Source organism: Nuphar pumila, chromosome 16 (assembly GCF_984573655.1).
Source record: "Nuphar pumila chromosome 16, dmNupPumi1.hap1.1, whole genome shotgun sequence".
Classification (NCBI taxonomy): domain Eukaryota; kingdom Viridiplantae; phylum Streptophyta; class Magnoliopsida; order Nymphaeales; family Nymphaeaceae; genus Nuphar; species Nuphar pumila.
The window spans coordinates 10,034,214-10,046,385 of record NC_143264.1 but is presented as its reverse complement, the minus strand read 5'-3'; the positions used below and the strand labels follow the sequence as shown (position 1 = coordinate 10,046,385).

Below are 12,172 nucleotides of genomic sequence, written 5' to 3'. Positions count from 1 at the left end.
CATTTCCCAATGTTAGATCCAAATCTAATAGCAAGATGCCACATTTATTGAGGCTAGGGTCTATCATCAGTTAAGAAAACCACAAACAAGAAACAACCAAAGGAAACGATAAACAAAAACAATCAAACCAAACACAACAAAGACACAAAGATTTAAGTGAAAAAGCCTCCCCTCAAATTCGAGAGAGAGTAAAAAATCACGGCCGCCCAAAGAAAAAACTTTATTGCTTTTTTCCAACTGTTACAAGAGAGAAAGAAAAGAAAGAATTTATACAAGGCAATGGTGACAACCCTAAACCTAAATGAATCAGGTCTGATCCATAAGAAACTGAGTCTCAAACATATGCCCCAAAAAAAACTGAGACCCGTGCCGGGGGGAGCCCCCAGACCCCTTTACTACAAGGGCAAAAACGTTGAATCAGGCTCTACAACTCATCACCATCCCTCAAGATAGTACTGGTCTGAGAACGAGAGACCCCCTTGGGTATGCTCCTTGCCGACCACCCTCTTCGCAGGACATAGTACCCAGGTCGAGCATAGGCTGAGCACTTTGCTAAATACTCAACCCAAGTACCGGGTTAGGCCTCACAATAATACCCCAATTAGATCATTCCTTTTCCCAATTAAACCAAGTGATAACTATTACTGGGTTCGAGTACTGGGTCGGGCCCCCACAATAATACCCCAATTATATCATGTCTTTTCAAAATTAAATAAAGTGATATCTATATTTTTATTAGCATGATGAAATTAATAACACCAAAATAAAGCAAAAAATAAAAATGGACAATTTGGTATTTGGTAGTTCCGAGCCTGGCTTTTTCCAGATAACCTATACCACCTTATCCAATTAGTCATGTTTTTTGCAACTTGTTACAATCCTTCGTATTACTGCTCACTCCTTTTCTTCAAGTCTTTAATGGTCTTTCTCTTATTCTGATTCACAACTTTATGATTCGTCGAGTTCCTAAATGACTTAGACCAAGGCTTATAAGCTGACATGATCCAAAGCAATGTTGTCAGAATCGATTTTGGGTCTGAATTGGTTTTGAAGATGATTTAGAGAATCGGCCTATTCATAATCGCGAACCAAATCGACTAGAATCAGTCAAGTTTTTATCAGAAGATGACACCTTTCATTAAAAAAAGATAATAAAAATATTTAAAAATTATATAAAACCCCTGGAATATCAAAAAATACTGTTATTAAACTGAATCAGCCCTTTGTAGAATAGGCCGATTCAAGTCGATGGTCATAAAGTTTTAAACCCAAACATGCCTTATTATTTATGCCAAAGAAAATCAAGATTTTCTTGAATTTTTTATTTATATGGAAAGTCCCAATTGGATATCCAACAATAGAATATCTAGAATCCTTAAGACATTGGTCATGCTTAGGGATGGCAGTGGACCAGGGCGGGGGCGGGTGACAAGGTCTCTACCACACCCCGTCTCAAAATCCTACCCTCCATCCCCGCCTTTATCCCGCACGGGTTTTGATTTTAACCTTCATCCCCTTTTTATATCCTCCATCCCTGGTCCAAATAGGGCAAGGCCCCATTTTTCTTTGGTCCATTGCCATCCCTAAGGGTATGTTTGATGCACCGTTCTCAGTGTGATTCAGACAAAAAATATGTTAAAAATGATGATTTTCAATAAACGTTGGATGCGGCTGACAACGTTTCGCTTATCCGCAGCGTTCTTATGCATATGTTATTTTTGTTCCACCCTCCCCCTGTTATAAAAATAACAGGAATGAAAGGAACAAAAATTTCTCGACGAGCGCGCCAAACCATCTTGCACGCCCGACACTCTCCCTCGGAGCTCTCTCCCTCTCCCTCCTATCTTTTTATTTTGGCTTGCTCGAAGTTCTTTAAGGACAGAGGTGGACTATGGGATGCTCAGAATACTATAATTCACCAATAGGCATGATAGGTGATACAACGAACCCTTTGTTGGAAGGGTGTAACAACTAACAAGTATCAATTTGCATTGGATACTATGTACATGCAATTGATTTGCCTCAAATTACATCTCCATGTAGGTCGAGCATCAGTTCCTTCTGTGAATCAACTTTTCTGCTTTGTTTTCTTCTACAAGTGTTAAGTTTTATCAAGCATGCCAAATACCATCATTCATATATTTTATGGCCTTGCTATGATTCTTTTTGTTACTTTTTTTTTACTTAGCATTTCTTTATCTCTCTCTGGTTAATCTTGTGGATGCAGATAAAGAGGGAGATAAAGATTTTGCAGAACCTTTGTGGTGGCCCAAACATTGTGAAATTGCATGATATTGTTAGAGATCAGCAGTCAAAGACCCCCATTCTAATATTTGAATATGTCAACAATGCTGACTTCAAAGTTCTTTATCCAACATTATCTGACTATGATACACAATATTATATTTTTGAGCTGTTGAAGTCTAGTCTATGTTTTTTCATATATTTGTTGCAGTGTTTATGTGAAAATGGAAATTGATGATTTTTTTTTTGTTTCTGTGCTTCGCATGGGGATATTCTTCTAAATTTTCTAAGTTTAAGAATGGATTAAGAAAGTTATGATGAGCATTTCACTTTTGGATGCATAGATAACCCTGTGTTCTGTTCTAAGACAGTACACAAACACATATAGATAACCCTGTGTTCTGTGCTATGAATTGAAAGATTCTTTTAATCTTCTTTACCTTTTTTAAGACTTTGAGGTAATAAAAAAATGTTGGCTTTGTGAAAATCTTCTTCACCTTTTTTTTTATAAATGAGCACCATGTAGAATATTTTTTAAAAAACCATATTTGGGGCAAAGAACCAAATTGATATCCATATTTGGGGCAAAGAACCAAATTGAAATCCATATTTGGGGCAAAATCCAATTAGATATCTATATTATGGGCAAATATCAAATTTGAGATCCATATTCGGGGCAAAAATCCGATTCGAGATCCATATTCAAGACAAAAATCTAATTTGATATCCATATTAAGAGCAAAAATCCATATTAGGGGCAAAACTCTCATTCGAGATTCATATTCAGGGCAAAAATCCAATTTGAGATTCATATTCAGAGCAAAAATCCATATTCGGGGCAAAAATCTCATTCGAGATCCATAATCAGGGCAAAAATCACATTCAAGATCCATAATCGGGGCAAAAATCCAATTCCAAATCCATATTCACAGCAAAAATTTATGATTTTAGATATAATTTCATAATTGAATCCATATTTGGGCAAAAAACCATAATAAACTTATTAAAACATGTAAAATGGTAAGCGGATCGGGTCATACCATCCAAAATGAATTATTTTGACCCATTATCCATGACAGCCCAAGTTATTCACACATCGTCATCAAACAATGGACATTTGAAACATAGCATCTGAGTACGATCCAAACAAACGTTTGACTTGGAACAATTGTTTTACAGAACGAACAAAACTTTTGTCCAAACCTGAACAAGTCATAAAACATGCCCTAAAGAAAGATTAGGGATGGGATGGGGCAGGAGAAAAGGTAAGTCCATCCCTGCACGGGTTTTGATTTTAACCTTCATCCTCGCTCCAAATGGGGCGAGGCGAGGTGGTGCATAGCCCTATTTTCCCACGCCACTGCCATCCCTAGTCATGCTGCTGTTGGCATTATGATTTGAGGAGGGCTCTTCAATATCACACATAAAGTAAAAGATATGGCAGATTTTTCCCAAGCTTCCCCAATTTTGGTTGATTTCTAAAGTACCACTCATTTTATACCTGTTGTAGTAAAACAATGCAAGGATTTTTGTGTTTTTTAAGGGCTCTATTGGATGGGAGGGTAATGTTTGCTACTCTCATAGTAAGGAACTTTCTACTGAAAAAACTGTATTTTTTTTTAAATTGCTTTTTGCACATATGACACTGTAGATCTGACACTGTAGATGTGATGCACATATTTGGTTTAGTAGAAACAGGCTCTTGAATTATGTTTTTTCTTGTATATCAGATTTTTCAAGGGTTAAAAAAATCAATGGCCTACAATATACCAATATTTCAACCTTTAGAACATATTTTTGTGTCTAAGAAATACGATCAAAGGGTCAACCCTAATTTTGACTATGCTAAACAAATTCATAAGGTCATGTTTGGTCAAAACAACCTCCTCCTATGAATTCTAACCAGAGGGCTCTTTACAAACGAGGGTAGAAAATAATTTCCTCTATTGGGGTGGGGCACCCTATCACAAAGTTTTAGATGGTGATCAAACTCAATAACAGGATCTAACACTAACAGTCAGGCCTTCATTGTGATTCTGCAACCACACATAAGCATCAAAGTTACAGGAACTTAGGATAACAGGCAGGGACAAACTTAATATCCCTCTACACGAAAGAAGAGACAGCTTCAATTCAAACTCAACAAGTTGGTCATGAATTTATTTCCAAAATTTTGACGTGGTATTTTTTTAGATAAATGATCCAGTTAGTATAGCAAAATCATTGTTATCAAAATCGATCTAAATCGGCCGATTCAGATCAAATCAGCTTCTAACTGAACGAAACAGGGGCCGATCTGGCCACTCTAAAAAATTGGCTGATTCTGCAGAATCAGCTCAAATCAGACTGATTATGCACATTATATATATATATATATCTATATATATATATATATATATATATATATATATATATATATATATATATATATATATATGAGAACTGAACACATTAGGCCCTCTTTTCTTGTTCTGTCCCGTTAGGCCTCATAGTCATTAAAATGGCCGATTCCAAAAGCTCTGATTTGATTTGAGCTATTTTAACAACATTGAGTACAAGACAAAAAGATATCCATGAGATTAACCTAAAACAGAAAATAGGGTAGCTTTTCTAGAAAATCTGCCATACCTTTACACCTAGCAGCAGAAAATAAAGGTCCCTTTTGGTCAACAAGAATGCTGAATCATGCAAAAATAATTTGATTTAGTTTACAAGAATTCCACTTAACTTATCAGATATTTACAAAAACAGCCACACATTTTTTTAATTACATTTAGCTGCCTGCTTTTGTAGTTTATGTTTCATGCATGCTTGGTCCTAACACATAGGTCGACCTTTGTTTAGTCAAAACAAAGCTGCTAACATTCTGTTTGGGAACCTTGCATTGAGATGAAACACCATTTCCATGTTTTGCCAAAATATGGCTTAGCCAAAATGTGGTATTGAGGATGGAATTGCCAAAAACTTCTGTTGCGCCGGCACTTAAATGCAATAACCCAAACATTGCATGCTTTTTATAAATACCTGATCAGTTGTGCAGCTTTTTGTAAATTATTCAAACAATTTCCGTTTGTTTATATGTAGTATCGTGTCAAGTTGTTCCTGTAAAGAGAAGGTTCTGCAGACTTTTAGATTGGTGCATTCTTTATTGTTTATATCAATGAAAGGCCTCCATTTGTACAGAGAGTAGGTGAACCAACCCGCACAGTAAGGGCTCATGGTTCCCCGTGTTGTGCTGCAGAGTTGATAATTAATTCATTTCTGCTTCCTTTAAAGCATTAAAATAAATAAAACAAAAGTGAAAAAGAAAAAAAGATGAAGAAGAGGTTAAAGGTTTCACATAAAACATGAGAGACTCCCTCTTTTCTTTTTCTTTTTTTGAGAAAAAGACAATGAGACTCCCTCTTTTCTTGGTGTAGCAAACCATCAACTTTTAACAGACAACCATCAATTGAGTTCCAACTATGAGGAATCAAACCGGTTTCAAATGAGTCAAATGGTGGGTCTCAAAGTTTGATCTGGGGATCATATTAAATTGATGACTTGTATTAACTTAATTAGGATAAAGTGTTGATCCCTTCTGCCCACTGGGGTACTTCAACTTTGTGTCAAGGGATGCCCTCTAACTACAGCTTTGAGTAGGGCTCTTAAATGAGCGAATGAACCAAGCTGAGGGTGTTCAAGCTCGGCTCTTTTCTTGGGTCGAGCCAATCATAGCTTGAGCTCATAAAGAGCCCGAGTAAAATGAGCCGAGCACCAACCGGCATACAACAACTACGCCTTCATCCCAAAACAATTGGGGTCGGCCATATGAACCAAAAAAGAAAATCATTCTGGGTCTTCCACATGAATCCTTCTCCTCCAATCATTTCTATCCAATGCCATGTCCTCGGTGAGGTTCAAAGCATTCATATCCTTTCCTATCACCTCGGAGCACCAACCGGCATATTTTAAAAAATATTATACTTTTTAGAATTGAAACTTTATTTAGACCTTAAACCCATTGAGTCAAGCTGGAACTAGCTTATTAATGAAATAAATAATTATTTCAAACTTGCAAGCAGTAGAATTCTATTTAAATTCTGAACTTAATTGCTTGCAAGTCAAACGTTCCAACCATCTACACTCCTTAAAATATATATAATTTATTAGCAATTAACGAGTAAGAGTCTATAGCCGAGCCGAACATTGGTTGTTCAGCTTGCTTAGCCTATTTCATGAGTTCAAATGAGCTTTTTATGAAAGCTTTGGATTGTACATTCAGAATGGCCATCTCAATTGTCAATAGACGGCAGTTGTTTTCTTAAATAATGAATCCCTGAAAATTTCTCAATCCAAACACACTCTTAGAGCTTGTACACACACACACACAAAAGAAACTTAGAATGGTGCTTGAATTCTTATACGATATTAAGATTTATGTGAAAATATAATTCCTATAAAACAAACCCAGATGGATGTGTTAGGTTACACAGAGAAATCCTTAAATGAGTGGGTCTCACCAAAAAAGCTTTCCATTTTTTTGAAAGGGATCCACGGTCATAAAAGATGCGATATCACCAAAAGTTGGTGATAATGAATGTGAGCCATACATGAGTCCACAGGCTATTCCCAGGTGACGAGGTCGAATCAGGTGATACGTCAAAACACAAATTTTCTCTGTTTTGAAATCATTACTGTCCGTGGCCTGATCTGAGTTGACACATTTTGTCCTTACCTTATCAAAGTTCGAATCCTCTCCATCTAATCACGTGGGGGCCAAGATAATGGAGGCTTGTATGGTGCAAATCCATTATTACCAATTTTCGGTAATATTAATTGCATATGGCTCAATCCTCCTAGCTTGCTCACCGGATTGAGGGAGGATCAAGTGCAACGATTGCACACTTTTAGTGTGCTAGTGCACCTTATCACCTTCCACTTTGAGATACAGCTTGTCAGCTGTAGGACTCAAGCAATAATGGAGGGTGATCAGGTGCAGCAGGGCACAGCGTGCAATTACATTGCACCTAATCCTCCATCGATTTCATTGGCGTAAAACTCCATATCTCCCTTGCCAACCAGGGACTACACCTAACTTCCATCTTGTCATCTCATAAATTTGGTTTCACTGTGAGAAAATGGGTCTTTATTAATTTTTGATTAATACGGAAACAGAAACCATAAAACTAACTGGTTTCAAGTAAGACCCGAGTCGGGTATCTAACAGATGATTTTGTAGTACCAATCTATCTGTCCATTTATTGACTGCATCTCCATATATATATATATGAACAAAAGTATCGTTGATGGGCAGCTCAAAAGAGAGAGAGAGAGAATGAAACCATCCTTCTCTACCCTCCTTTCTTTGTTGTTCATGACACTGATTTCATGCATAGAATTCAGAGAATGTGTGAAGAAAGAGATTGATTTTATCCCCGAGAATCAGACTCGTTATACAGATCTGTTCCCACACCTCACCTTCAAACAGGGCTTCTATGACACTTGGGGAGTCTCCAATATCAGGCACTCCAATGACGGATCGTATGTTGATCTCACCCTTGATAGGAATTCAGGTACCTTGTTCTTTTGCTCACAATATATAAATTTGTGGGGAGCCTTTGATCATGTGGTTTTTCTGCTTCTTGTTTGTTTTTTCCTGCAGGCTCTGGATTCAGCTCTCAAGATAGATACCATCATGGTTTCTTCAGTTCAGCCATCAAGTTGCCTTCCTCATACTCTGCTGGAATAGTAGTGGCGTTCTATGTAATCTCTCTCTCTCTCTCTGCACTGCTTGATGTTGCTGGGCGTCCATCGAGTGCACTATGGACACTCAGTTTTTTTTTATGCAAAAACAAGCAAAAATGCACAAAACCAGTGAAAATAGGTATTAGTGGCGCTTTTACAACACCGCTAAAGGTCCTAGTTCTGCTGGGACCTTTAGCAGCGCATAAAAATGCTACTAAAAACTATTTTGAAAATGTTGCTCATATCCTTGTGGACCACTTAGCGGTGCATAAAAACACTGTTAAATGAGTTTTTTGCTCGTTTGTGCACCAAAACAGCATTGTTTTGGATTTTTTTTGCTCGCTGACCGTTGATCACGCTCACGATGGATGGTCAGCACGATTAAGCACGGGTTAAGTAGCTATTAATCAAGTAGCTACGCATTTCACTATATATATAATGGAAGTCAAAATGGCCAATAAAAGTCATCTTTGTATTATTTTCTTTTTAAACACCGTGTCTGGCATAGGCCCGTAAGAGTTTGCACTTCTATGCATGTGTAGATATGTATGTGTGCGTGATCACACGCCCACTGATGGGAACCTCTAGTATTGACATACTAATCCTACTAATTTGTCCCTATAAAAACAAGTTCCATAAATTATACATGGTAAATGTGGTATTGGTATATCATGGAAAAATGTCATTTTTGGCCTACAGTGAGTTTATCAAGCCATTGAAGGGTTTTTTTTTTCATATTTTTCTTAAACGTGACTATGCACTGGTATTCTACATGCTTAGTTTTATAGGAACCGACTCATGGATCGTTCAATCCCACCACACAAGTAGGCTTTTATAAAGTTTAGAAATTTATGGTCTAAAATTTTTATAGATATTCAAGGTTTAAAAAATCATGTTTTTTTTTATCGATAAACATGATTCAAGTGTCGTTTTCTAAGAAATCGTTCATTCTGCAAAAACAATCTGAAAAGACTGGTTCGCTCACAGTATGCTGGTGGTAGGCAGCTACCACTTTTCTTATATGTGTGTATGTTTTATATTTTGTTAATTTTTCTTAAAATGTGTGTGGTTATGTAAGAGTTTTTGTATGTAGATGTCAAATGCAGATGCTTACCCTCACAACCATGACGAGATCGACTTCGAATTCCTGGGCCACGTGAAGAGAAAAGAATGGGTTTTGCAGACTAACATCTATGGGAATGGCCGTGTTAGTGAAGGCAAGGAAGAGAGGTTCCATCTCTGGTTCGACCCTTCTCAACAATTTCATCAGTACAGCATTCTATGGAACGACCACCACATCGTGTAAGTATGGATTCAGCGAAAATCAACAGTACTTTGAACACTATAAAGCGCCACTAAAGGTTAAAAAAAATGGTGTTTTATGTGCTCTTTCTGGTGATCAGATGGGATGTTTTAGATGTTTCATTGGTGTTCACTGGAGTCTCTGTAATTAAAGCCTACAGGCCCACAGAGGTGGGCGTTGGGTGGATAATTTATTCTTCCAACCGTGAAGGAAAGGACTAAGCATCCTGTTGATGTTCCCTTCCTTTATTGGATTGTTGACATGCAGTTGAGACACCATACAGCTGTAGTCGGTAGAATGTGCCATACTATCTAGTTTGAAATATAGGTGCAGGCTGTATCAGCTTGATCTGACCCTGTAGATGCATTTAATCGGCTGTAGGGGGGTGTCAATGGGTTGGATCTGGTTATGAATTAGGATCTGACTTTGAGGTGGTGTGTCAGGTGTGATCTGGTCTAGTATAAGAAAAACCATACCTGGGTTCTGTAAGAATTACATGAAACCAAACCTGGGTCTCATACTCGATAAAATAGTATTTTTTGTCTTTTTTACATTGAAAAATCATTCTAGATTTTATAAGAATGGACTCTTGGATAATCCAATGCTGACACATAGCCAGGTTTTTATAATTAAGGTTTGAAAATCAATGGTGTATAATTTTGATAAATATTTAAGCTGAAAATTTCATGTTTTTTCATAGAAAAACACAATCCAAGTGTTGTTTTCTAGCAAATATACAGTCAAATGCATATACGGGATCAAAGTTATTAAATATTCTAAAAACCACCCATTCTCTTGTGGTAGGTTCCTAACTTTGGTAGAACCCTACTCCCTACTGTATATGAGTAGGGGATAGCTACTTACTTCAATCTATGAATATTGCCAGCCTACTGGTCTTTTGAATGTCTTTTTTCTCACGTTTTTCTCGAATTTGATCATACAAATGTACTCTGCATGCTTGATTTTATAAGACTGAACTCTTGAATCGTTCAATTCTGCCATAAGGTTTGAAAATCTATGGTCAACAATCTTCATAAATATCCATACTAAAAAACTCATGCTTTTTCATAAAAAAAACATATTCCAAGTGTTGGTTTCTAGAAAATCAAACATGTTTGAAAGCATCTATAGGGTCAGATTTTGTGAAAAACACCTCGAAAAACCCTTGTTAACTCACGCAATGCTACTAACTTTGGTAGGCACCTATATCTCACTCTATATGAGTAGGGAGTAGCCGCCTACTCCGATCCACGCCTACAGTTAGTTTACAGGGTCTCTGAAGGATTTTTTTCAATTCTGACTATTAGGTGTGTCAATGAGTCTGGTTTACCTAGACTCGACTTGGACCAAACCCTATAGGGTCCGGGTATGGTGATAAATAATAAGACCTAATTAAGACTTGGGTTCGGACCCAAAAATCCAATTAATACATGGATCTGGGTATAGTTTGTTTAATTTATACCATACTCGAGCCCGACCCTAATTCCGATGGAGACCAAATGATCAAAAATATTATTTTATTGGGTATGGTTTGAATCTGGTTCATGTAGTTCTTATCGTGTCCAGGTATGGTTTCTCTGATAGTGGACTCTATTAGACTCGAGCCTTGACCTGATACCATACCCGAAAATCGGGATCAAATTTGGTTCGACCTGGGTCCAAACCACCAAACTGACCCGTTGATATCCCTACCATGAGTATGCACACTTAGGCTGGTTCTTATAAGGTTTAAAAATCAATAGTTTACAATTTTCATAAATATTCAAGCTGAAAGATAAATGTTTTAATTTTTCCATAAAAAACAAGATCGGCTTAGTTCTAGACTAGAACATCGACCATGTTGAATGCATCTGTGGAGTTAGATTTGCCAAAAACCATCACTAAAACTCCATTGCAGAGCGGTAGGCTCCTAACTTTGGTAGGCACCTACTTTGGACTCCCCAATCAAGCAAACAGCGATCCGCACACTCAAGCAACACGTGTCACTTGCATGTGCCTGCACGATGGATGTCGCATGCATGTTCTTGGATTCATCAATGTAATTGGATTGAATTAAAAACCCTGTGCAGGTTCTTTGTTGACAATATAGCAATAAGACAGGTGAACCACAGCCAGGCCGTCGGTGGGGCCTACGCAATGAAGCCCATGTCGGTGTGCTCCACAATATGGGACGGATCCAAATGGGCCACAAATGGGGGTCGGTATGGAGTGAACTACAAGTATGCACCATTTGTGACTTCATTCACTGGGCTCGAATTGGTTGGCTGTGTATGGAACCAGTCCGAGTCAACCTGCGGCGAGCGCGGCGACAGCTCAGGCATTGACCCGATAAACGGCAGCGAGTTTGTCGGTCTGACCGAGCAGCAGAGGATTGGGATGGAATGGGCTAGAAGGACATACATGTTCTACTCTTACTGTGAGGATGCAAACCGGTTCTCAGTGATGCCACCAGAGTGCAAGGATCAAAGGGAGGTGGGTTTCCTGCAGGATGGAGATGAGGATGACTGGATGAATGATATCACAATGATGCCTCCTTTCTCAAGGCATGGAGGCACTAAGAAGGCACATGCACCTCCTGCCCCACATTAGTAAGCCACCAAGAAGGATAGTTGGTCAATAATAGTAGTATTGAAAATATGACAAGCTGTTCCAGTCAGAGAGAGAGAGAGAGAGAGAGAGAGAGAGAGAGAGAGAGAGAGAGAGACTATGTATTTAGATTGTTAACGCAACTAAAATTTAAACGAGGAGATTCTCTATCATTGTCGGCAATGCATGTTATCGAGTTTAAGAGTTTTGGATTCTCGTAGTGGCTTGGCATATTTTACAAATTACAATAATACAAAGAGAGAGTGAGAGTGAGAGTGAGAATGAGAGAATTTAGGAATGAAAGATTGGTCG

At 37.9% G+C, this 12,172-nt stretch overlaps 1 protein-coding gene across 1 annotated transcript; it reads left to right on the top strand.

The window, feature by feature from the left end:
• Positions 1-3,492: 3,492 nt before the first annotated feature.
• Positions 3,493-11,946, top strand: LOC149812895 (putative xyloglucan endotransglucosylase/hydrolase protein 33). Its single transcript, XM_089991010.1, has 6 exons — positions 3,493-3,509; positions 7,087-7,278; positions 7,630-7,799; positions 7,889-7,989; positions 9,065-9,273; positions 11,344-11,946. The coding sequence occupies exons 1-6, from the start codon at positions 3,493-3,495 to the stop codon at positions 11,861-11,863; spliced, it is 1,209 nt and encodes a 402-aa protein (XP_089847136.1). The 3' UTR covers positions 11,864-11,946.
• Positions 11,947-12,172: the final 226 nt, after the last annotated feature.

Bases quoted from the DNA above. Each gene is read 5' to 3' on its own strand.
- LOC149812895 (XM_089991010.1), top strand. The intron at 7,990-9,064 runs GTAATCTCTCTC...TTTTGTATGTAG, and splicing joins GAATAGTAGTGGCGTTCTAT to ATGTCAAATGCAGATGCTTA. The intron at 9,274-11,343 runs GTAAGTATGGAT...AACCCTGTGCAG, and splicing joins TGGAACGACCACCACATCGT to GTTCTTTGTTGACAATATAG.